Source organism: Bubalus kerabau, chromosome 13 (assembly GCF_029407905.1).
Source record: "Bubalus kerabau isolate K-KA32 ecotype Philippines breed swamp buffalo chromosome 13, PCC_UOA_SB_1v2, whole genome shotgun sequence".
NCBI classification, from domain to species: Eukaryota; Metazoa; Chordata; class Mammalia; order Artiodactyla; family Bovidae; genus Bubalus; species Bubalus kerabau.
The window spans coordinates 55,044,509-55,070,571 of record NC_073636.1 but is presented as its reverse complement, the minus strand read 5'-3'; the positions used below and the strand labels follow the sequence as shown (position 1 = coordinate 55,070,571).

General features: G+C 53.6%; 1 protein-coding gene across 10 annotated transcripts in view; it reads right to left on the bottom strand.

Moving 5' to 3' along the window:
* Window positions 1–6,181: 6,181 nt before the first annotated feature.
* DIDO1 (death inducer-obliterator 1) overlaps window positions 6,182–26,063 on the bottom strand; it is a 49,708-nt gene continuing 29,826 nt past the window's right edge. For 9 of the 10 annotated variants that reach the window (XM_055544494.1, XM_055544495.1, XM_055544498.1 and 6 more), the window contains 10 exons: window positions 21,947–22,421; window positions 21,516–21,675; window positions 21,008–21,124; window positions 20,789–20,893; window positions 20,420–20,555; window positions 19,699–20,227; window positions 19,000–19,153; window positions 18,120–18,209; window positions 17,220–17,415; window positions 6,182–10,698 (listed from right to left, as the gene is read on the bottom strand). In XM_055544494.1, coding sequence (XP_055400469.1) covers window positions 7,655–10,698; window positions 17,220–17,415; window positions 18,120–18,209; window positions 19,000–19,153; window positions 19,699–20,227; window positions 20,420–20,555; window positions 20,789–20,893; window positions 21,008–21,124; window positions 21,516–21,675; window positions 21,947–22,421 — 5,006 coding nt within the window. In that variant the 3' untranslated portion in view covers window positions 6,182–7,654. Of the gene's footprint in view, window positions 10,699–13,505; window positions 14,501–17,219; window positions 17,416–18,119; window positions 18,210–18,999; window positions 19,154–19,698; window positions 20,228–20,419; window positions 20,556–20,788; window positions 20,894–21,007; window positions 21,125–21,515; window positions 21,676–21,946; window positions 22,422–26,063 lie in introns of those variants that run through there. The other variant, XM_055544504.1, reaches the window with a different exon arrangement.

The following is a 26,063-nucleotide window of genomic DNA, read 5'->3' as shown; positions in this document are numbered from 1 at the left end:
GCGCGGAAACCGCCGGCCGCAGCGCGCCTGCGCCGCCTGCCCGCAACGGCAGCCCCTCCCGGGTGCGGCCCCGCCCCGCGGCCTGGCCAGGCCAACCGCCCGCCCCGCCCCGCCCCCGCCACGGCTCCACCTCTCGGGCTGCGCGCGCAGGTAGAGGGCGCGAAGGGGGCGGGGCGGAGCCGCCGGGTCCAGAGGCCGCGGGGCTGGACTGCCTGGGTTCGCGCGTCCGCGAGTCGAGACCACTGTAGTCCAGTGTCGCGGGAGCAGACTGCCCGGGGCCTGGCCGGGTATCGGGGCGCAGGTACCTCTCCAAGCAATGCACCTCCTCGAGTTCACGGATCCACGGGGTGCTGTGCGGGTAGCCCCTTCTCGGGACACAAGGGTTCCGTGCGTCCAAACAGCAAACAGGTGAGACAGCGGTCCAAAGTACAGGTGTGACGAGGCAGTCTGTGCCTAGGTGAAAACTCAGTCAGGTAGATAAAAACACGCGGTGCCCCGTTTCGTCCTAGAACAGGCAGCGCTCCTGTAATCAATGCACACCGCGAATACTGGCCAGTGGTGAGTGTGGTGCACATGCCACATAGGTTCATCCTTTTAAAGTGTGCCCTTCGGGGGCAGTGTATTCACATCCCATCACCACAGTCAGGTTCAGAACATTTTCACCCCAAAGAACCCCATACCCATTAGCACTCCCTACCCACTAACCTCCTTTCTGTCCTTGTGGGTTTGCTAAGCCTGGGCCTGTCCTCTAAGGTGTAGGTACTGTGTCCACCTCTCAGCCATGCCCCCACATCACCCAGTGGTTGTTTTCTGTAGGGGAACCAGGTAGTTCAAGGACGGGCCTGTGCCTGAAGGCACAGTTCTTCCACCAGGCTGTCAATGTTGTGCTCATTCTATCAGAGCTCAGATGGCCCTCTTTGGAGTGCCATTCATTTCTTCTGTAGTATCTCTTCTTCAGACAATATAAAATAGTCCTATGCATTTGCTTTGATAGTTTGCTTTTTTTTTCCACTTAGTATGTCCCCAGTAGGGAAATGATGAACCACTTGCTCAATAAAAGATAGCAGGACATCTGATTAATCATAGAGATTAATATATAGAGAAAAAATTAACATATAGAGAAAAAATTAAGAATGCTTTCCCCCACACCAGCATAATCATTAGTTTCAGATCATTGAAATACAAAATTGTATAACCAATAAGTATACAGGATGATATCAATAAAATATATGAGATGATTCTAAGCATGACACCAACACAGACCATAATGTGCACAGACTTGCCCTGGCGATCTTGTTTAAAAGGAGATTCTAAAAAAAAAAAAAAAAAATCAGATTCTAATTCAGCAGGCCTGGGTAGGTCCCAGAATGCCCCGTTTCTAGGGAGCCCCCAGCTGATGTGTGTGCCTCTGATCAGTGGACCCCACTCTGAGTAGCAGAATCACAGAGTACGTGGAAATTTACAGTGTTTAAAAGAGAAAATAAAGATTATATTCAACTTGGCTTTTCATTTACCAGAAATAAAGATCACTGGCACCTACAGTGTTTTTTGTGTTTCTTGATTTGCATGGATTCCTTGCAAATAGCAGTTTCTGAGCCTTCTTTTATTTAGACATGAAACATGAGAATGATCTGGCTTTAGTGAAGCTTATTTTATAAATCAAATGTGAAGAAAATATCAAACATGCTTACTTCAGACTCTAAATGTGGCTCCCAACAGTTCTCGTCTAGCCCTCCGGGGCAGCCCTTCTTAGCTGAGGAGTCAGGCAGAGCCCAGGGAAGTAGGTCAGGATGGGACAAAGCCCACTCCCAACACTTGGCTCCCTTGAGCCAAAAGTAAGCCCCTGTTCCAAACATGCCAAAAAAAAAAAAAAGTAAACAGCATCGTGGAGCAGTGCAAAAGGCTGCCTTTTGAGGCCAGGAGGGGTCACCCTGTGGCCAGGCTATGCTGTAGGGGAGACCTGCGCGGCCAGCTGGGCCACGTTCCTAGCAGCCCCTCTCCTGTGTGTTCGTGATCGGGGGGTCAGCAGAGACAGTTCTGCACGAGATCTGGAGGCCAGAAGAGGAGCTACAGCCTCACAGATTTTTCTACTCAGAGGTCACACCCTGGGGCCACACGTGTGGCGATCCCCCTCTTGGGGACAGCAGCTCCACCCGCTGTTCCACCTCCTAGGGGCCCACTCAGCCTCTGTTGAGCCCAGTGTGCCTCTAAGCCTTACGATACAGTGCCCAGCTTCTCAGGCCGGACTATCAACGCTGGGGGTGCAAAAAAAGGTAGGAGAGAAGCCGGTCCTTCCTCAGGGAACCTGACCTGTCCTCACCCCATTCTCCACACCTTCCCTCAGCCGGTCCTGTCTATCCAGCTCCCACAGCCAAGCTAAGCCTGCAGACCAAGCCCTGATGTGTCACCCTGTCCCTGTCTCTATGACTTTCCCTCTCTCCCTCCCTGTCTCCCCCTGACCCAGACAACGAAGCGACTGAAACCCACAGCTCCAAGTCTTCATGTTGTGTGCTGTGCATCTTGTTGCTGTGACTTGTAGGTTTCATTCACTCCTTAAGGAGTAAGATGAGTGGAGAAATCTTTGTTAGAGATGTGATTTTAATCAGCTGCTTAGGAGAATTTGCAGAGTCTGACAAGACTGAGCAGCTAGCACAGCGCAGAGCCCTGAGTAATATTTGTTGTCACATGACCTGGGCCTGTGATGTGTGTTCCTTGAAGCAACTTGGGAGAAATTGATTAAATATTTTTGTGACCAATTACTAAATATTTGCAAAAATTAATTGTTAAGTATTTAATTTTGTGTTTTAAGTGTTTGATACTATCTTTAAATATTTCTAAAAATACTGTTTAATAGATTGATAGGAGTAAGAAATAGGACACAGAACAAAATACAAGTTTCCCTCTGCTTTCTCGAAGGTGCCTCGTCTGTTAAAGTATCAATAAATTACACACACAAGGAAAGACAAACCAAAGGAAAATTTAAAGCCACTAACTTGGACTTCCAAGGAAATGAATGCATCAGCCTGCCAGGTCAAGAGATCAACAGTTCCATGACAATGGGCAGGTGGCCCGCAGGAGTCAGACCACCAGAGGCAGGGAGAGGGCTGAGGCTATAGTTAAAAAGTAAAGTGAAGTCACTCAGTTGTGTCTGACTCTGTGACCCCATGGACTGTAGCCTACCAGGTTCCTCTGTCCATGGGATTTTCCAAGCAAGAGCACAGGAGTGGGTTGCCATTTCCTTCTCCAGGGGATCTTCCCAGCCCAGGGATCAAACCCAGGTCTCCTTCATTGCAGGCAGACGCTTTACGGTCTGAGCCACCAGGGAAGCCAAGAGGGAAGCCACCAGGGAGGCTGTAGTTAAAAACCGCAAAATCACAACACATTAAAAGCAGCCCGAGGTGGACCTGCGCTGCAGAGAATTAGCCCCGAATGTCCAGGGCTCGGTGGAGAGATTTCAGGACTGGTCTGGGAAAAGTTCAATGGAGCAGGATGCCAGAGCCGTGGCTAAGCTGGGGTGTCCTGACCCGCTCAACCACGTGGTGAAGAGAAGGAAGCAGCAAAGGGACCCAAGCCTTCTCTCCCTCGCTCCCACCCCTTCCTCCTTCCCCACTCTGTGTTCTTTAAACAAAAGGAAAGTGTTCCTTTACTACTTACATGATGACAGATGTCTATGGGTAGCCAGTCCATCATCACAGATGAAAGGATGCACGTGGTCCAGGGGAGAGGTGTGACCTCGGCCGAGCTGCCTTTCAGGCTTGAGCTGCTTTCTTTTTGTTCCTGACGTGCAGTGTGTGTGTGTGTGTGTGTGTGTGTGTGTGTGTCCATGTGCATGTGTGTACAGGCAGGAGCTGGGTCTCACCCAGCAGTTGCCAGCCCAGCACAGTCTCCCTGTGGGTCTGGGTGTCACTCACAGTCAAGGTCATGAGAGCAAACAGCCTCCATAGCTGCCATGGGACAGGACCCCTTGTTCCCCGAATGCCTCCGCCCTGCTGCCATGCCCACCACCCTGCTCTGTCTGCCTCCTGTCCCCTCTGGCATGTCCTGAGCAGAGTCTTGCAGCTGATGGCCTTCGCCTGGGGCCAGTATCTCACTGGACGCACGTGGCTCCCCCTGGCAGTTGGGCCTCAATCCACCCTTACGTTGGCTAAAGGGCACCTGGGTGGTTTTCTGCTTTGGGCGATCGTGAATATGTATCACTAAAAATATTCAAGTTCTCGCACCCTTGGGGTGACATTGCCCCCCTGGGAGTACATGCTTTGGGGTGAATGTAGAGGGGCATGGCTGGTTTGCATGGACTTCAGTGACAAGTCACTGACTGGAAACTGGCAGCTCTCTGGGGGTGCTGCCTTCCCTCTACACTGTCCTGCGTCCTCGCCAGCACTTGCCACTATCAGCTTTCTGACTCACGCTGTGTAATTTTCCTGGGGCGGTGTCCATGGCAGCTGAATTCCTCTTCTTTTTACTGATACCCTGATTTCTCTGTTGCAGCCAGGGGTGGCTGTGTGCCCACCTGGCCAACAAGGTCAAACCAGACATTTTAAAGGGGCGACGCTGGCTTCCTCCTACAATAGTAAAGGGATGATGTGATGGTTCCAAAGGCAGCCTTCTTGCAAACCGGAGGACAAGAGTCATAAACAGTGGATGGCAGTGCGGGGGACCCTCAGTGACATCATAAGTCAGTCCACTTGCTGGGGCTGCCTGTCCCCCACCTTCATGTGTTGCTCAAAGATGCAAAAATCTCTGTACCTCCTTGGTGATCCCTGCCTGAGCACCAGGACCACAGGTACAGGAAAAGGAGGCCAGAGGCACTGCAAGGAACTCATGCCTCTGGACGGCGGCACCTGGGGAATCTTGGTTTCCCTGGGACACCTCTCATTGCCCCCATTCCATGAACATGTGGGACCCCACATATCTCCAGGGAGCATACATTCTCTGGGAAGGAGAAGCTTGAAATCTTTTGAACAATGTGAAAAATGAAAATGAGGCTTTCGATGAATACTTGATGTCTTTGGGAATCACCCAGGTTATAAGAAGTGAAAAAAGATACAAGAACGTATAGAATCCCAATTGTGTAAAAGAAAAATGGAGGGAAAAGGGATTAAGGGAAAAGGCACACAGCTGATGACCTGTTGGGTGGGAAGGTGTGGGTGGTCTCGGTGGGTCTCCCCTTTCTTAAGTGTCTGACAAGAAGCAGGCTTCACAATCATTCGAAACCTGGAGCTCCGATCCTCATCTTGAGGGATCTGGGTTGTGGTTGGGGCTCGTATCCTGGTGCACCTGCTTCCCCCAGCCCTGCCCAGCGTCTGTCCTGCAGCACTTGGGCTTCTCTCTCTGGCAGGAGTCACCAAGGTCAGGCTAGCACCATGGGTTCTCCACAGTTGAGCAGCCTCCTTCCTGGGCCATTGTGTGTCAGCGGGCCTGATGCGTTTCCAAGATGGCAGTGGTGGCAGTGGCCCCAGGCTGGGGTCCCTGCACTCACCCCTGGTTTCTCATGTGTTCAGCTGGGTAACCGATGGTCAGTTACTGACTCTTCAGCCCACGGGGTGGAGTCTGTCCTGCCCCAGGGACATTTTCTGGGTGTCTTGGCTCACAGCAGGATGATGGGTGCACAAGCTTTGTTAAGAAGCCAAATGCTGGTGCCAGGGTCACCAGGTTGGGGCTAGTCATGCAGCTGAAGTTCAAGGGCAAGACCCACAGCTTCGTCGTCTCCTCCCAAGCTGTTCTCCTGACCTGAAAGCACCGCATGCCCCCACCTCCCACTCCACCACCCCCGACTATTTACTCCACCCTGCATGGTGCCTGGCCCACCTGCTCTGCCTCACCACATGCTCCCTACCAACCTGCCGGCCAGCCCGATGCACCTTTAAGCCCCGAGTCAGCAACTGGGACTCTGGGTGCCTGCCAATCCTGCAAGGGATCTGCGTCGACTGCCTATCCCCAGACCCCACGTCCCTGTCATCCCTGATCGTGCTTCTCTGTCTTTCCTTTTGTGGCCTCGGACTTCCTGCTGGATGTGGGGACCCACACTGGAACTGTCCCTAAAGGGGGTGCATTTGGGAGGGGTCTTCAGGCCAAGGGCACCCCCTGCCCACAACACGCTGACCCACAGGAAGTAGGGAGCCAAGATGTCCTGTACAGACCCGACTTTCCAATGCGATGCCACACAAGACAGAAAAACTTTCTGTAGATGTTTATTCTACTTCATGTAACAAAGCTATGAAGTTCCATGTTTAAATGTACAGTGATATAATACTTTGCAATATAAAATACAATTTACAGAAATTTCTATCAAGTAAACCTAAAGAAACACACTTGATTTTTTACATTTGGTTGTATTTAAATTAGAAAATTTTTGTTTTAGAGGTAAAAAAAAAAAACCTTCACATCACATTAGATGTTGGAACTCGTCACCACTTTAATGTAACTTAACCTACTGATAGGGTCTGTAACACCCACAAATCACCCAAACTGCTAAGTTCTCAATGTTCTCGCAGCTTAAACGTTTGTGCTAGAAAGGGAAGAATCTGTAGTGATGTACAATGGAATAGACTCCAAAGAACAAAGGAAATTCTCTAACTTTACATTTGCAAAATTAAGTTTATGAAAATATAAAAAAAATTACCAAATTATATTTATACAGTCAAATAAATTAGCAAGTTTTCCTCTACTTTCCACTTCAGAAATACTTGGAAACACACGACGGGAAGCAGCTTCCTGTGCTTCACGGTGAAAAGCATTCTAATTTGCAGTTTTTGAGCTAATAGCGCTATTTTCACCTCAGGCTTTATACAAATATTGTTCCATTTCAACGACAAATGCTGAGATTTATCACCTGACAAGGACAGCAGTGTGGAGCTAGTGCACTTTTCCTGGGACATAAGAAAGAACTGCTCAGGTGGTAAAGTCCAACCAAAAAACTGTTCCTGATTATTCAAGTCAAAGAACGGCCCTCCCACCCCACCCCACCTTTTAAATTACACTTAATTGATTTATTTCCTTTCTTTAGACTGGTAAAATTTAAATCTTTTAAACTAAATATTATTTAAAATTCAACAGTTTCTATTCAGATGTTGCTTTTAATCATTTTTTTGGGGGGAAAGAAAAACTGTAAGGCAATACATAAAAACTGAGCAAAACTAAGAAATGTTTTGTTTCCTGGTTGAAATTTGTAATTCAAATTTCTTTGTGACGAGAGAAAGATGCATCTGTTAAGTTTGGCATTTCTCAACCATCCAGAGGTTAGCTGACAGCCATGCACAGAAACCCATGGCCACCAGGTCCGAACCCTGTGAAAACAGACTCTGGAAACAGACACACAGGTGAGATGTCAGGAAAGGTATGGCTTTAACAGCCACTAAACTCCCTCACAACTTACAACAGTCAAGTTATTAGAAAAGATAACTTTATAATCTGAAAAAGCAATATGCTTTTGTAGGTACGTTCCCATTTCAGTATATTTAAATGGAAATGTTAAGAGTTCTTAGTTTTTTGTTTCTAAAAAAGCATCGGAATTGTAAAGGTGTGAAATTTTGTAAGAAACCATTATACACAAAATTACAGTAACTTTTCAAGTCCATAAGGTTCTATTTGCGCATGAGCCCCCAGTTCTTTCCAAGACCATCTGCTCAGCAGGGAGTGTGGCTGCTGCAGGGCCCTAGGTCTGGGCAGTCGGAGCGGCAGCCCGAGGGGTCTCGGTCTTGGGGTCCCGGGGCCGCTCCGGGCTCCGGCTGCGGTCCCTGCGGCGCTCCCGCTCGCGGGCCTTGTCACGGTCGCGGTCCCTGCTGCGGGACCTCTCCCGGTCGCGCCTGCGGTCGCGGTCCCTGTTGCGGCTCCGCTCTCGGCCCCGGTCCCATTCACGCCCCTTGTCCCTGCCCCCGTTCCGCTCGCGGCTCCTGTCCCAGTCGCGGCCAGCGTCCTTGTCACGGTGGCGGTCCCAGTCTCGGCCACGGTCCCAGTCCCGCTCGCGGCTCCAGGTCCGGCCGCGCTCCCTCTCCCAGGGCTTCCCACGCTCCCTCTCCCGCCGCCGGTCATCAAGGGCCCGGCCTGAGCGGCTGTCAGGTGGTGGGGCCTCAGGCTCCTCTGGGGCCTTGTCGCGGGGCCGCCCCTCGAAGGCCGGGCCTCTGTACTCATGGCCCCGGCCCCCCTCGCGGAAGTCGGCCTCTGGGCCCTGGGCCGGTGCGGCGGACGATGCAGGAGGGTGGCTGGGCAGCTCCAGCAGCGGCCTGGGCGCTGGCTTGGGGCCGGGGGGAGCTGGACCCTGGAAGTGGAAGCGGGGAGGCACCGGCTCACTCTTCTCCGGGAATGGGGCACCCCCCCGGGGTCCCCCGAAGGGCAGGGGTGCAGGTGCCCTCTGGCCAGAGAACCGGGGCGGTGAGTGGACCCGCTGCTCTTCAAACTGCTGAGGCTGTATGCCCCTGGGTCCAGGCACGAAGCCAGGCGCTTGGCCTCTGGGGCCTTCAAACTGCCCAGGGTGTGGCCCCCTTGGGCCCACGAAGTGGCCGGGTGGGGGTCCTCGCTGACCTCCGAACTGAGAGGGAGGAGGGCCACCTCGGGGTCCCTTAAACTGCGACAGCAGAGGCCTCCTCTGGCCCCCGAACTGGAACGGTGTGGCACCCCGGCCTCCTGGGAATGGGGCCTGCTCAGGTCCCTCGCACTGGGCAGGGCCACCTGAGGCCTCGCTGTACAGGGCATCCGGGTACTCTCTCTTCTCCCCGTGTGCGTCCTTACGCTCTTCCAACAGAGGCGGCCCTGCTCCCCTGGGTCCTCCTAGGTGGGACGGGGAGGGGCCCCTGCCATCCCCATAGGGAGGTGGCCCATGTGGCCCTGAGAACAGGGAAGGGATGGGTCCCTTCGGAGGCCCAAATCTGGCCGGTGGAGGGCCTCCTCTTGGCCCATCGTTATTAGTGTTCTCTTCTGAGAATGGAGGGACTGGCCCCCGAGGAGCCGGGAAACTGGGGCCGTGAAGGCCCGACATCCCGAAAGCACGCGGTGTGGGCTCCCTCTGGCCCTGAAACTGGGGTGGAGGTCCCCCTTTCTGTGCCAAGGCGGGGAACACACCAGCCCCCTCGCCTGGCCTGGGCTGGGGCTCTCTGTCTCCTTCAGTGTCAGTGGCCAGGGTGTCACTTTTCTCGGCAAACTGAGCATTTCTCGGGTCATCGTACTGAGAGGAGCCCATCGGGTTCTCCTGAGGTGCATACATGGGCCCTGAGAAACCAGGAGGGGGGAAGGCCTGGCCCTCACCCTGCGGAGGGTAGAGAGGCTGGAAGGAGGCGCCCGGTGGTGTGGGCAGTAGTACCTTCCGGGCAGGTCTGGCCACGGTGTCCAGGCCAGCCATGCTCTCTGGCCCGAGGGTTTCTGAGGGCTCACGAGGGGGAGCATCCTGTTTGGCCGGCAGTGGGGCCTCTTCACCCGGAGTCCATGGCGGAGGGGCCGACTCAGGTTCCTCCTGGGCCGGCAGCAGCCCTGGACCAGCGGAGACCCCTCCAGGTGCTTCTCTGGCCGGTGGGGCCCTCAGGGCAGCCTCGCTCTCATTGTTCTCCACGGCCAACCGCCGGGCCTGCCTGGGGTCCCGGCTCAGCCGTGCCTCGGCATTTGGGCCGGGGGCCTGGTTGGTGGTGGGGGCCGGAGCCGGCTTGACTGCAGCCTGTGGTTCCTGCGGGAACAGCTCGGCCTTGGGCAGTGTGGCCTTTGGAGGCGGTGACATGAGTGCGTCTGACACAGAGAAGTGGGCCATGGAGGCCCCAACGGCGGCCCGCTGCTGCCTGAGCGCCTCTTCCTGCTCCTCCACCTGTCGCTTCTGCTCCTCGATCTGCTTGTTGAGCTCTTCAATCATCTTCTGCTGCTCCACCAAGGAGGGGGCAGAGAGGCCAGGCCCGCCACGTGTGTCTACACACATTCTGTTGGGCAGGTCATCGATGGTCACTTTGGCTTCCTCTAAGATCGTCTCATCCTCGGGGTCGTAGGCCACCTCCTCCCGCTCAGCTGCCTCGGGGGCCTCTTCCGCGTCCTGGTGCCTGGCCCGGTCACTGGGCGGAGTGTCCAGGGCTCTCTCAGGACCGTACTCTTCCTCGGGGTCATACGGCCTATCATCCTCCTCCTCCTCCAGGGCTCTGTCTTTGGAGAGCTGACCGAACTGCTGGACGATGGGGTCCAGCAGGGGTGCTGCCGTCAGCCCCCCATCAGTCTTGGCTTTGGAGTCCTGGTGGGGGGCTGGGGCCGACTCCACAGGCTCTTTGGAGAGGGGGTCAAAGGACTTCTTCTTCCCAAAGAGAGTCTGCAGGATGTGTTCCAGGGGCGAGGCGGTCTTTGAAGTAGAAGAGACAGAGGAAGCAGCCGCTGGAGCTGCTGCCGCCGTCCCGGATGGCGCTGTGGCTCCTGGTTTGAGTGTCGACAGTATTTTCAACATGGAAGACGAGCCTGGCGCCCCAGGTGCTTCTGGAGGAGGGGGTGGGGGTGGGGGAGAGCCTGGGGGCGTGCTGCTGACAGCAGCGTCCCCTGGGCAGAGCTGGTATTTGGCGGGCCTCTTCTCCGGCGGCAGGGCAGCAGGCACTTTGGGATGGACAGGCTCCACCTCGTCCTGTGTCAGCAGGCGAGCCCGCTTCTCCTCTGTCTTGTCTAGCTCGCCAGCGCCTGAGGGCCGTTTTGTTTTCTGACAGATCACTAACCCGAGGATTATGTTTGGACGAGGTGACTCGAGACCTAAAAAACAAGAGTTGTGAGAATGTGAGAATCAAAACCAGCCTTTGTCCTTGAGAGGTAAGCTTTATTATGGGCAGGGAGGGGGAGGAGATTCTATGGCAAGATAAAATCAAGTGTTGGGAGAGTTACGGTGACAGACGCATACTGCACCAGGACAGCACTGCACACTTGCCTGGCCTGACGCCCCACAACCCACGAACTGGGGGCCTGATTTACAGACACGTTCATCCCAGTGGCTGGGATCCTACAGGTTTCCAATTACACGCAATGCTGAGACAGAAGCGCCCGCCCCAGACCGTTAACATACTGGGCATGAAGCCTGTGTGGACCACAATGTTTTCTAAAATTGAGCTCTGTTCTTTTATTTGTCTCTAACTACAAATCAGGAGGGTAGCACCCTCTTTCGACTCTAACTTATGAGCTGCAATATATAATTTATTTTATACTAATGTTGAAGATTCAATTAGGGACCGATTCTACAACTCAATTACAATGATCAATACAGCACACAGCATTCCATTAAGTTCACCACTCACTTGTGTCAACAATTATAATTAACAGGAAAAATGATGCTGACTGAAAGGGCTAAAATAAACGTTCTTTCAGGTTTAGAAAGAAACTCAATGACCAGTAACTTATCAAGAGCTACTTAATGCTCAGGTCTTTGTCAACAGAGGACATGGGCCTTAAAGTGCACAGGTGTTCAGGACAGGGGCGGTGATGGACAGGCTAGATAGAAAACATGCTGAGAATTTCAGAAAAAGCATAGTTCTTAAAAATGACTATTTCTTCAGTAAGGCTGAATTGTAGTACTCTATATCAGAAACGCTACTGTTTCAGTAATGCCCCCCACCCCAACACTCATAATAAATCCAGAATACTGACAGGGGAACAGAAAAACCCAAGTCACAAATCAGTGATTTAGGAAGAAATGATAAACACAGGAGAAAAATTCTGTTTCCACAGCAGAAGACAGTTAAAATTAATCAAATTGTATAATTTCAATTTATGGATAAATCACTATTTATAGATATTCATATATTTCCTATTTATTCACTAAGAAAATTGGGACTGCTTTTCCTGTTCTGTGATCTTAAGTTGCTCACAAATCAGTTGTCTCTGGACATCATCACGTGGTTCCAAGCATTTCTGTCGCCCTTCCTAAATGCCAGCAGAGAGGTGCTGACGAGGAGAGCCAGGCCCGCCAGAGTGAGCTGGGCCAGGCCAGCGTCCACACGGGTAACCTCCACACGAACCACCTCCAGCCCCTCCCCACATGGCTTCTGGGCCTCCTGTTCACAGGATGACGTTCAATGGCCGAGGGCCCATGAAGAACCCCACTAGTGAGAGGAGTGGCTTCCAGAATGTCCTCTGTCTGACCTGACACAGCTGTGGAGAGAGGAGCTGGACACAGGGGTCACGGGGACATGGGCACAGGAGGGCCAGGCCCACTGCACTGAGCATCGTATCCAAATAGCTCTGCTCAGATGTCAAAGGTAACCCATCAAGTTCACTTTCTAATCAAAGTGAATTATTTTAACTTGGTATGCCTCTCACTCTAACAGCCTTCTACTGAGTATTCATAGCTCACAAAAACCCAGACTGGGGTAGTCAGTTGCTCAGCTGGCTCTCAAGGCCCTTCTGGGCTGACTGTCGCCGACACAGCCCCAGAGCTGGCAGAACGGGTCCCCATGCTGAGCACAAGCTGGAGCCTCGGCGGCCCTGTGAGCAGCAGATTGATGTGCTTGGCGATGGCAGGCAGAGTGGGCAGGAGCCCTGGCCAGGGCCATCCTTTCAGGGCAGGGCCCATGACGGTTCTCACCGCAGACAGGCTGTGCCACTTCTGAAGAGCTAGACCTCTGAAGGGCCAACTCTAGGGCCTGCCTGGGGTGTGAACCAAGCTCGGGCCAGAGTGGCCGTGTGTGGACCGTCGTCACCACGTTAGCTCCGGGGTCAGCATGCTGTCCTGTCAGCACTGCTCCCACCATGGCTCTCACCAGCTCCAGATGCTTCCTAACCAACAAAGTGTACCTCAGACTCGGCAAGACACTTCAGACTCTGCCTTTGTGGTCACGGCCATCACACATAAGGTTATGATGGAACTGCTTCACATTTACATTTGTTCTGAAAACACTAAGCTCCCTGGCATCCCCTGAGCAGGTCTGTGGTTAAATGCTTTCTGCTCTCAGCTACCCCATCTGCACACGCCTCATCAAGCTCCGGAGTAGGAGGAGTGTTAGTTTTGAACTTCCCTACTCATCTCCAGGATCTTACATCTAAACTGGGTCGTCTCACAATGCACGCCCCTATCTGGAAGCAGTCAGATCTGAAATGTCACCAGCACCTCGGAAAGGACTTGCTCATGGGAGACCTACAACTCCTTGCACTACATGGGGCCTAGGCAGTGACCCTCATGGAGATGAGGGCATGTCCACTGCACCCGTTCTGCACTCTCACACGTGGGCATCTGGCAAGGCCGCCACTGGGGAAGTGGTGAGACAGCTGTCCCCAAAGACGTCCACTGGGGCCAATGTGGCCATGACCACTGCTGAGTGTGAGCCCTGGAGGAGAGGCACCCTGAGAAGAGTGTGCAGAGACAGGGGCTCCAGAGAGGGCATGGGGCACCCCTAGCCCCAGCAGCAGTGACCAGCCAGGGTGCTGATGTACCCACCTCCCTTTGAGGGTGGTTGTGAAGCTTATGAGAAAGTAGATGAGAAGTAGGTGTGGGGGACACTGAACTACTGATTCCAGACAAGGGGTGTTGACCAGACTGAGCACCAGGATGTTGGTACCCCCACTCGACTCTCCAAACTGTGAGAGCAAACGGTCCACAATGTTCCAAGGGGGTGAAACAAGTCTTTCAGCTGCACGTAGCCCCAGGTTCACACTGGGAGGGCCAGTCCCAGACTGCCCATACAGACAGAAGTGGACTCACTGAAAAGGTGTGTGATTATTTCCTGAGCCAAGGTCCAAACAGGGGCCTGTGTCTGGGTGTGTCAGCAACAGGGTGGCCAGGGAAAGTGATGAGAAGCAGCAACCCCCTCCCCGGGGTGGGGGTGCCCCCAGATACCTCAGATGTGGCACTTGGAGGGTGAGGTTTAGCTTTAATCAATAAACCAGCAGAGAGCAGCCTCCTTAACCACATCATCATGATGCTCCTACCCCTAACTCTACCTGGCATGCTCCACTATTCATTATTTAAAGTGAAAACCTTCTTATGGCCTGAATCTGACAAGACAAAATGTTCACACCTGCGGGAACAGAAATTGTGTTGGTGTTAACAGCTACCGCCCTTAGTGTTTGGGTGGAGAAGCCCTGCCTGACCCCGCACGCTCACTCCCCAGCAGACCTCCCATGCTGGGTCCCTAAGACCTGTGGTCCCAGTGAGCAGAGTGCTGTCCGTCCGCGACCAGGAGCCCGTGCAGTGCCGCCCGCACAGCCAGAAGCTCGCGGAGTCGGCGTAGGCAAAGCAGGCAGATAGTCCTCAGTCACGGTGCACCTAGACAGGGACCAAGGCCTAGCAGACGGTTCAAACTCAGACAAACAATGACCAGTTTCCATGAAATATTTTTTATTGATTTCAAAGGAGAGAGAAACACATTCCTCATGGCATGACTGTGACTCTGATAACAGTATCTCTGCACGGTTACGGAAGCGCACAACTAGGCGCGCACGCACACACACAAACACAAGCAGACACTCAAGACATGCTTACCTGACAACATTGTAAGTCGTGGACATTTTCAGCTAACTCAGGAGACAATTAGGAGTGAAGACAGAAGACACCACGGATTGACCCCATCTGCTAAGAAAGCGGCCTTCTCCTTGCCACACCTTAGAAGGTATGACCCTGCCCTCTGCTCAGTGTGGTTGCGGAGCCCTGGCTGAGACCCCGCGTCCCAGCAGTGGAGCCTTCTCTCAACATGAGGGGCAGCGAGCTGGGCCATGAGTACTGTCAGCTGGGTCAGAGGGACGCAGGCCTCCCAGCTGTCCCCCGAAATAACACGCGGGGCAGCGTGTGACATGACGACAGCCTGGCCTCTCTGGGACAAGTCTGAGAGCACACAGGACAGAAGGTCCTGGAGGTGGAGCAGGCTCAGGGTGTGCTTGGACGCCGTGCAGGGGGCTGGGCTATGGGCTCTGCGTGGAGACCCCTCCAGGTCCACCATCCCCACAGTGCGGGGTGGAGAGGATGCTGAGAGCAGGCAGAGGGTGCAGCCCTCCCCAGTTCTGGACACGGGTTCAAAGCCTTTGTCTCCACCTGCTTCTTGGGTGTGAGCCACACAGTGAAAACCCACTGGCTCCTAAGTTCAGTAGTGAGGGTCACCGGTAACTTTTTCCAGAGACCAAGTCATGCTGAGTGGGTCACTCTCCACCTACAGCTCCGGCAGCCGGCCTGCGGGCTGCTCAAAGCTCTGTGCCCCAGTGAGGCCTCAGGACGGAGGCAGGGCCGGGGCAGACCCTGGCTCCACACTCCCCAGTCTGGTGACCTCAGGCAGCAACACCCCCAGGTACTGCGGGTGCTCAGCTGGGCTGGCTGCTTTGAGGGACATGACGCCCCTCAGGCTAGGCCTGTGCCATCAACACGGTGCAGAGACAGCAGAGCACCCTACCCACCTGGCAGACACTGCACATGCCATGAGCCTGGGACCTGCCTGTGAGCACTTGCACCGCATCATGATTTAAGTGTGTGAAGCGGCTCAGGGAGGAGGAGTGTGGCCAACGTGCAAGTGGAGAGAAGACACACAGATACCACTGTCAGATGAACATCCCAGGAGAATTAAAAACACATATACCAAGTTAAACAAGCTCAGACTTAGAAGCCCTTCAATCAAAAAGTCTTGAAACGTCTTCTCTCTACTGTGGGTGAAAATCTGCCACAGGAGCTGTGGGGTGCCCCTTCAGGAGTCTCAGCCTCGGGAATGTGGGGGTAGGAATGATGTCCTCCCTGTTAGTCACCCAATGTGGTCACTTGGCGGTTGAGGCAAGCACTCCCACCCAGCCCTCCTTATGGTCGTGTCACCCGGAATGCCCAGTGTGGCCCCCACCCAGCACGGCACAGTGTCAGCTCCTGTCTGGGCTTCACTGGAGAAGTCTCCTTGGTGGCCCCGTGGCCACTCCCTCCCTACTGCATCCCCACACCTGACTCATCCACCTCTGGTCTCCCGGGGACTGTCCCGTGGCCCCAAACCTGGCTAGTCCCTGGCTCATGTGACAAGATACTCTGGGACGGAGCCATGGAGTCTGCAGGTGGAGCTACAAGAGGGGCTCCGACAAGGCTGGAACGGTCTCCCTGCCCCACTGGACAAGCACTCAGTGTGTGCCTATCCCTGTCTATGCTTGCGCTAGGCCCCATAAAGGCCACCGCCCTCAGGACTGACCAGGGGCTCCTCACAGTGTCGGGTAGTTGGCTTCACGACCGTCACTGCAGCATCTGGAACACGGTGTCCGGGGACTGGCCAGAGCCTCAGGAGCTGCCTGCCAAGAACTTTGGCCACAGCCCTCCCTGCCACCCATCAGGCAGCACCACTTTAGCACAAGGAAGGCCAACGGCCCCCCAAAGCACTTGGCTTCTGACATGTGTTTGGCATTGAGACAGTCTGTGTGTGGTTCTAAGAGCACAAACCTGTGGCTGTGGGGGCTGACAGGACTCGGGAGGCACAGCTGCAGAGCCCACCAGGGGTGAGCGGCCCTGCAGGGGCCCAGACAGCACAGGTGGACGCATGTGTGCATGTGGCTGTGGCAGGAGCATGGCCATGGACACGGAGATGCCAGGTGCAGGGGGCCTCTAAAGATGCCAGATGCAGCCACCACCCCTGAAGTAAAGTACTTCAAGAGCCCTGAACACGTGGTGGACTCGGCATCTCTGAGGGGCTATCAGTCTTAGGGGCTTCATGGCCAAGGGGATGCTCCCACGGGGGCATCTTTCTGTGAAACTTAAGTCACATCAACCTCTCAGGGTTTAGAGGGCCCTTAGAGACCACATCCCCCTTGGAACCACCTTGGCCCCTCCACAAGAGATCAGTGTGTAAGTCACGCTTTCACGCAGAACTTTGTTAGGAAGGAGCAAGCAGAAAGAGGCCCACTGAAGGTAAAACTCAAGCAGCAGGTTTCAAAGTGCCTATTTCTAGAGCCATTTCCTATTTCACTGCCATTTCTTGCAACTCCTTGAAATGAATCTCCAAGACGAGGGGGAACAGCCCGGCTGACGTCCGGAGGAAGGCAGGACCGAAAGGCCAGACCTTGGCCCGCCCCGCACTGCCCCTGCTCCTGCGCGTCAACACCTGCTTACCTGGGGCCAGGCAGGCTCTAGGTGGACACTGCAGGCTTGGCCCTCTGCACAAAACTCTTTAAGACAATTCACGCCTTGACAGGGTACTTCCAGTGCCCCCTCCTCTACCCTAGAAGTTCTGCAGCCCAAGCTGCTTCAGCTCTGCTCCAAGTTCCGCTGCCGAGGCAGGTCTAGGGGAGGCTTGGCGTCGGCGGGAGGGGATGTTTGGGGTCTGAAGGCTGGTGCTTACCTGGCCCCTCAAAGGGCAGCAGTTTGGAGGGGATGGGGTCAGTGGCGCTGAGTGGGATCAGGTAGAGGTCCTTGACGTGCCGGCTGTTGTTGGCCACAACGCCGAAGCGGTCGCGGCTGCTGAAGTAGGAGTAGAGTGAGATGTAGGCCACCTCCTCCTCCTCGGTCGCGGGGTGGAAGCGGATCAGACAGAGCTCCTGGACAGACAGGACGGGAGCATGGGTCTGTGGCTGCTCGGAAAAGCTGCTGAGCCTTAGGAGCAGCTGTGAGGGAAGCAGTGCCCAGTCCTGCTGCCCAACACGTGAGAAAAACAGGGCGGTGAAGGAGCACAGGCCCGAGACTCAAGACTGCTGGGTTCCATCTTGGTCTCGGAGGAGCCTCTTTAAAATTATTTCTATTTATAGTCCCAGGGGGATCTCGACACAGGTTCCACCTCATGGGGTTTTTGAACCAAAGGGCTCATCTGCGTGTAGGGCCAGTATCTGACACAGAGCTAAGAAACCACGAAGCGTGTGATGAGTTGTCTGCAGCTCTGAAACCCAAGGGCTGAACTGGACCAGGGTCATCACCCTCTGTGACCGCAACAAATCCAGAGCCCTTCCACCAAAGAGCAGCACACATGCAGGTACATAGCTGAGTCCACATCTCCGCTGGCCCCCCACCGCTGCCCACTCCAGCAGCTCAACAGTAAGGAAGCAAAGCACCCGTGTTTCTGACCAACTCAGCTGCACACACATCACAAAGCTTCCACCGCCATGCTCCCCAAACACACCCTCACAGGGCGGCCAGCTGTCAGCTGGATTTGAAACATTCACCTCGAAACATCTCACAAACTGAGACATTTCAAGTACTAACAAACCCCTCCTTTCTCGGGCACAGCGACCAGGCTGCAGGCAGGTACCTTGGACACTGAGGATTTGAGCTTGCCGATGTAATCCCAAACGGTCTTTGGAGCAATCCTCCCACCAATGTGAATCGTGTCGGGCAGGTCCTAAACGGAACAGACTCTGAGTAAGTGGCCAGTAAAACCCTGGTGGTCACAGAGAGACCCCAGACACCAGATTCACAAGAAAACCACACTAGTCCAAACAAAGTAGCGATTACACAGTCAAACTCTGCTCAGTTAACTAACATCCAGGATCACGAATGACCAACCCCAAGGATGGTACGAGGACAACCGTCTACTAACTAGGGTGACAGCAAAGCATTTTAACGTTCTCTTTTAAGAACAGAGAGCAACAATCAGGTGTGATTCAGAAGTGCCTGAGCCCTCTTGGCTGAGTCTAAAATGCTAGTGCTGTTTCATTAATTTTGAAAAACAATGGTGCTGTGTGTGTGCCCCTGCACACATGCAGCTGGGCACACATACACCCACCCAGGTCCTATACAAGCTCTAGTGGAGCAGAGGGAGGAGGACGAGGAGTTCAGCTTTTTCAGGGAAGATGAAGGGTCTGAATTCCCACCACTGTGTGAACTGCATAATCTCAGACTCAGCCCAGCACAAACAACCCCTATTTTGCCTCTAGAGGAGCTTGTGCATCCAGACACTCAAGAGGAAGACGGTCACACTTCTGACTCCAGTGCAGGATCAGAGTGCCTTGGAAAACAGGTATGCTCACGCCCGTGCACACACACACATGCACGCGCACACACACATACACACTTCTCTCTTGGTTCACATCTGACTCCAGTGCGGGATCAGAGTTCCTTGAAAAACAGGTGTGTACATGCGTGCGTGCGCACACACACACTCTCACACTTCTCTCTCTCTCAGTTCTAACCTCACTGAGATAATCAAAACATCCAGAGACAGGATACGCCTTAGTGACAAACTTGGCTACACTTTGCATGTTAATAAATCCTTTCCAAATGGTGCTGAGTCGAGACAAGAAGAGGGTTGTATCTCCTTCAGGAGGGGACCGGGACTCGGAGATGCTGCAAAACAAAACCACAGAAAGTAAGTGAACCTTCTCTCTCTGCCCAAAGAATTGCCAGTATTTACTTAAACTGTGTGAGAGTCATGTCTGACTCTTTGCAACCTCACGGACTGTAACCTGTCAGGCTCCTCTGTCCATGGGATTTTCCAGGTAAGAATACTGGAGTGGCTTGCCATTTCCTTCTCCAGGGGATCTTCCCCACCCAGGTATCGAACCCAAGTCTCCTGCATTGCAGCAGACTCTTTACTGTCTGACCCACCAGGGAAGCCAGACTCTTTACCATCTGAGACACCAAATATATTTTGGTCAAAGAAATATATACTGTATAGGCAACAAAAGCAGATGGCTCTAAATTTAGTTTTTAAGATCTGTATCTCTAAGAGGATAACTAGTCACCCTAAAACCGAAGCTTTAAAAAATGCCTTTTTATGAAACAGAAAACTGAAGAGAGCTGCATTTCTGGGTGGATTTCAGAGCTGAATGACTGAATCACTCATCACTGCTCTCCCTGTTCATCGGAAAGGAAGAACGCAGAGGCTGCACCTGATGCTTGGGGACGGCGGCACGGACAGGAGGTATCTGGGCTCGGGGGATGCAGATGGCTTGGCCAGGATGGACTTGGGCACCGTCACGGAGGGTGGCACTGGCTTTGGTGCATCTTGTCGGGGCTCTGCTGGGGTGGTGCCCTCCGGGTGGGTTGCTGCGGGAGCTGTGGCCGTGCTCGGCCCGCCCAGTGCAGTCCTGGGGTCCCGGCCGGACATTGTGACTGTGGTGAGCACGCTGCCACCACCAGGGGTGGGGCAGGGCAGACCTTCCAGGGCGGGGGGCTCAGGCTGGCTGTCCTCCAGAGGCACGGGGAGGTACTTCCTCTCCAAGTGGGTGCGAGCTGCACTTTCCAGGTCCGGCTCTGAGGCATTTTCAGGTGGGGTTTCGGGTGCCGCGTCATCTGCCTCGCTGAGAACTGGCTCAGGTGGGGGGCTGTCGCGCTTGGACTTGGACTCCTCCTTCTTGACAGAGGCTGATAACTTCTGTTTTTTCGGAGCTGGTTCATCTTCCGAGGATGGAACCTGACCTGGAGAACAAGAGGAAGGCCTGCGTGAGAAATCCCACATGGTGGAGGGCGAAGCCTGCCCGTGAGCAGATGGACGACCCCAGCTTTAAGAAGCGGCACTCTGAAGGCAGGGCATACTCCAGCTCCTGACTATCTGACTTGGCTTGAGCCCAAGGTCAGGAAGAGGCCTCCAGTGTCCCCAGGCCTGCTCACCCGTGCAGATCTTGCAGTTCAGGTCAAAGAGGTGTGCCCGGTGCTGGCTGGTCGTGTCCTGCAGCATGCTGCTGAAGACGCCCGGCAGTGGCGCTGCACTCCGCTCGGGGGCCGCCCGCACCGACTCTTGCTGTTCCTAACACACATCAAGTGGCAGAGGGGTCACTTTTTCCAACCCATCCCCAAATGAACAGCACCCATGAGGAAAGCACCCCACATGACTAAGGATCACTGAAGAAAGAGAACAGGACCACTGGACACAAGAACTTGAGGAGCAGTAGAACTCCACACACTTGCTTAAGGTCAGTGTCCTCCCAATAACTCAAACACCCAGCAATATCTGGAAGCCCCAAAGGTGCAGGTGCTCACGTCAGAGTCTGACACTGGTGGAGAGTCTTCCATGTCGGGAACAGCTTCCTGTTTAATGGCAGGCTTTTTAGTCTCATTGTGCAATTTCGTTCTGGACTCCATCACCTAAAATGAGAAAGACATAAAGCCTTAGCCCTTCTTCCCCAAGAGGACTCACCTGCACCAACAGGCTATTAGTTCACTTCTGGGCCTCCAGCCACCGCTCCTGCCAGTACTCACAGGCTTTGTCGTTCGCTCTCTCCACACAGAGAGCTCTTTGGAGACCAGTTCTTCTGGCTTCATTCTCACCAGTTTTGCCAATGAGATTTCTTCACGCAGAACTCGATGGAAAAGTCCCTATAAACAAATAGGTCTCATTCATGCCTTCAAAACCTCTGCAGGTCTGATTCTAAGATACTAGAAACGATGTGGAGACCACAGCAAGGTTAAGTTCCTTCCCCGAGGCCAGTTGAGGGCCCAGACAACAGGGGCCCCGAGGTGGGCAGCTGATTTGATGGCCTGCTGCACCAACCCTGCTAGAGATCACCTCACAGAAAACAGCCGACTGAAGAAGGTACGGAGTTAAGAGGTAGCGCAGGCAGGCAGGAGCCTGGCCAGGCAAGTGCTCGGCCCCATGAGGACAGTGCACAGCACTCACCCACAGCCACTTCGGGGACCGAGTGTCCTGACCGCAGGCCTGGGCAGCACCTGGCCAGGGCTGTCCCACTCCTAAGGGTCTGGCACACACCTGGTTTTTGGGGTCCTTGAGGTTGAACATGAGGCTGCGGTACTTGCTCTTGTACCGATTGTCCGTGACTCGGAACAAGTTAAACATCTCCTTCTCGATGAGCAGTGCAATTTTCCCTACTTCATTTTCTGTCATAATTAAGTCATCACTGTCATTGACTCTAGAAGGAATGAAAAAAGCCCCAAATCAACTGCTGCACTTACAAGTGACTTTATTTTCTGGGCTGTGCCATGTGCCATGTGGGATCTTAGTTCACCGATCGGGGATTGAACCCAAACTCCTCTGAGGAAGCGAGGAGTCTTAACCACTGGATCACCAGGGAAGTCCCACGTGTGACTTTTTCCTTTGAACAGTGGGGCTACCATGAAACTGCCACCTTTTATGGGGAAAGCCATCCATTTTAACAGATAGGAAATAGTGAAACAGCGCACCTTTTCCACAAGATCTCCTTCAAGGAGCGTCTTATGTTCTGCCGAATTTGTGAATTTGGCTGGGATGAGGCTGGGCTCACGGGGCCCAGGCGTCCCGGCGCTGGAGAGGCCAGGGGAACGGAGGTGCTCCCAGGCTTCCTGACAGCTCCCACAGAAGCAGCAGAGCTGGGGAACTTTCTGGAAGCAGACGCGGCAGCAGCAGTCACCAGCCCTGCCTGCTTGGCAGGGGGAGCGCTGCCTGAGGGGGAGGTGGTGGACGAGAGCCATGGCCTCTTGGGGATGGTGCCCTTGAAGCCTGAGGGCGACTTTCTGACAGTGGGCTTGGCCACTGCTGTGTTTGCAAAAGAAGGGGACTTCTTTGGAAGGAGATTTCTGCCCGGGGGTTGTCTGCCGGCCCCCGAGGAGCCTGGAGGAGCCAACTTCTTCGCCACCACCACAGCCGTCTTGTCCTCCATGCGTCTGTCCTCCTTCACAGCTGCAAAGGAGAGAGACCTGCTTAGTGAGGTGGGGGCGTGGGGGGCCCACACAGCATGTGCACCAGAAACCAGCAGGGCTAACCAGGCATCACTCTGTGAGATGGACTTAAAGAGAACTTTTAAAGTAACTGTTGAATTCACAAACGGAGTGTAAAAAGGACTACCAGCAACAATTCTGATAGCGACTATATACTTTGAGGACAAATGCTTTATTATTAATTAAAAAACCAATAATCCAGTAAGCTGTTAAAGGCTAAATTTAAACCGCTAACATAACTTGAAAATTGAAGGGCAAATTTCACTTTATCAAGAAAAGGTATAATTTCAAAGACCACTCTCATGGAGAACTCCAGTGCAATTTTTGGTAAACATGAACTTAGAAAACCTTTCCAGAATGCTGCAGACACACTCTTTAAATGCATGTTCACTGCCCACCACCGCCCCCCCAACACCACAAGGCTCTGAAAGTACTAGCAAGAGTCCATCCCAGGGGTAAGGGACTCACAGGTGTTCATCATTCTTTCGGAAAGTCAACTGGACATGGTAAGATTAATGAGACACAGGATTCTGGGAGAAGACTGCAACATGGGGGAGGCCAGCTACTTTTATACCAGGAGCCGGGTGGCAGGGCCACAACACATTCCCATTCACATGCCTCCAGCTGCAGCTTGTTACTGGCTAAGACAGTAGGTTCAAGCTTTTAACCCAGACAGGGATGCAGCCAAAAGCTAAAACGGAAATCTTTATGCCAGTACTTCATGCTGACAGAGTATACCTAACCCTGTATCAGACCGAGAGAGCTGCACCTGCAGGTAAGCAAAGCAGGTCATTCTCAGAATCAGCCTGTCAAGATTAAAATCCAGACCTAAAACCAGCTGTCACTGACTTTTTTTTTTTTTACAAACAGTCCCTTGGTACTGGGTTCTATGGCCCACTCCCAGACAGCCCCGCTCCAGTCCACTGCCCAGAATGGTTGAACCCAGATGGGCAGGATGGGGGAACAGGCGGGTCCAGGGTGCGAGCTGGGACAGCATGGGGACACCACCTGGGGCAGGTGGTCATCTCACATGGGACCGATGGAGAGGCTGCCTGCCCAGGTGCAGACTTAAAACACCCATGGCATGGTGAGCCCCCAGCACCTAAATGGGAGACTTCATGTTCCAGCAACCTTCCCACTTTACCCAGAGATTAGAGCCACCGATTTGTCACCTGCTGGTGCTTCTTACAACTGTCCTAGGGAGACCCAGGGAAAGTCCAGTGAGGAAAGTGAGACCCTATCTGCAGCTAAGGCTTGACCCCACAACAGCCCCAAGGCATCATGGCCAACATCAAGCAGGGCCATCCTGGCACAGGGTCAGAGCGCTGCCCTCCAGAAGTGCCCTGCCTCCAACACTGGCAATGCCAGGGCAGACAGGGTGCTAAAAGCCCAAGGACTGCAAGTTTTTTCCACTTCATAGTTTAAAGGAAATTAATTTTTAACCAAGTTTGAAATAGGGGTACTATGCACACCCAACACTTTTAATTAAAAGTCGGGTTAGAGGCAGTTCATTGTCATCAAGCAACAATCTTGACTACCAGTCTCCCATTTCCATCTCACAAAGCCTGATCCATGCCCCTCATCCACGGTGTCCCAACCACTATTCCCGTGTCTGCTGGCACCCCCATGTGATGCTGTCTAGGCTTTCCCAAGACCACCCACTTCCCATGGAGGGCTCACTCATGCTCTACGTCCACCCTGCTGGCCAATACCCACATCCCATCAGCAAATCAGTTCGTACAGTAAAAACTGGGGACCTCACAGTGACTAAAATGAAAAATTACATTTCTGTACGTATTATTTCATCAGCTCAAGTTCACGTCCCTAAGGGAGTTGCCACACCTCAGTACATGGAAACTTTTCTTCACCAGCTGACTTGGCTAAGAGGGTCTGCAGCACCTAATGTGCGGACTGCTAGAGTTTAGGTTAAATGAGACGGGTGGAGGCCCTCTTCTTGGGGGAAAGAACAGAGTGCAGCAGGATGCGGTCCCAGACGTGACCACCAGCAGGGGATGAAGGAACCAGCCTGTCAGGATTAAAATCCAGACCTAAAACCAGCCCAGTCACTGCTTTTTTTTTTACAAACTCCACTGAGATTATTCTTAACATTTTTAAATAACTCCAAAATGGTAGCCTAAAGTGCTTCCAGAATCCTCAGTGAGGCACCTGTGATGGGGTCTCAAATCCTGCCACGTGGCATCTACATTGTTTCAGGTGACAATTCCTGTTAACTTCACATCCTTCACTCCCTAAGACCCATGCTTGTCCTGTCTCACCGGTGCACCCTCACTTGGAAACACAAGCCAGAGGCTTATTTCTGGGCCATTCCCAGTCCAGGTGACTGAAGTGAGCGATCTGCTGTCCAGGAGCAGGTACAGTAAGTGAACATCACCTGAGAATTAGGGGACAGCTTTCCTGAACCAGCCTTCTGCTCTCTTGGAAAACTAGTTGCTTCTGGCTTTTTAAAGTCACCTTTCATCCTGTCTTCCCTGCATCTCAGAGTATGTACGTAGGTGTAACTAGTGTAAATTAAGAAACTGGCAAAAATATGGGCACTGGTGGACCTTAACAGCTAGTTGTCTCTGTCCCCCTTGTCCATCTGGCCCCACCGTCACATGTGGGCTGGTTGCTGCCGGAATGGCAGGACACCACACAGCACTGGAGTGCGACAATGACACACTCATTTCTGTGTAGAGCTTAAATTGCACCTGCCGACTCTTCACTCAAACTCCTGTTACCGTGTGTGCACCTTCACAGAAGGGAAGGAAAGCAGCACCCCCAGGGCATCGTGGCTCCAGAGATGGCAGACCCCCCCGCCCCCCCCCAGTGCTGTCAGGAAGCAGGGAAGACTACCAGCCTGCAAGTTGGAGGAACATAGCCCCCTCCCCCAGGAGTGTGTGCCCAGTCTGGGTCATCCTGGGGTCCTGCCTGTGGCAAAGAGTGGCCCGAGTTCCAGGCTAGGTGTTTTCTTGGGAAGCAGCTACAGGAGGAAAAGCTGCCCGGTGGCCAGGTCACTGCCCCAGATGACGTCGTTTCTGCTGGGTCCGGCCATTGGTTTGTACTGGAAATGAGTTGTTTGTGGTGAAGCCCGGTAGGAACCAGGCAGGCCGGTGCGTTCAGGGACCAGCAACATTCTAATTGGCTAATTTCCCAATCAGCATGAAACCGGAGGCCTTGTCACTCGGTGAGGCAGCTGTGGCGCTACAGCTTCGCTGGCCACTGGGTGGCACTGGTGGGCCTCGGTGGGGACGGGAGGACAGCGGCGTGGAGGGCCGCCCTCCACGGGCAGTCAGTGCTTTGCAGCTGCAGCAGGACGAGGCAGCAGCGACGGGCTGCCCGCGCCCAGTCAAGGCTGTTGCAGGGTGGCTCCTCACAGGGCCCGGCGAGAAACCCTGAGGGACGGCCATGGCTTTATGCCTTTCATCCTGCCCAAACGAGGTGCCAATTTACCCTAAAGGCCCCTAGATACGAGGCTTAGAGTAACAATGAAAGCGGGGTACAGGGGAAGCACGGGCTGGGGGACACTTCTTAGGAAGCACGGGCTGTAAATGTCAAAGGAATCAGAGCTTCTGGTGTGACCAGGCGCCAAACACGACTCACCGCA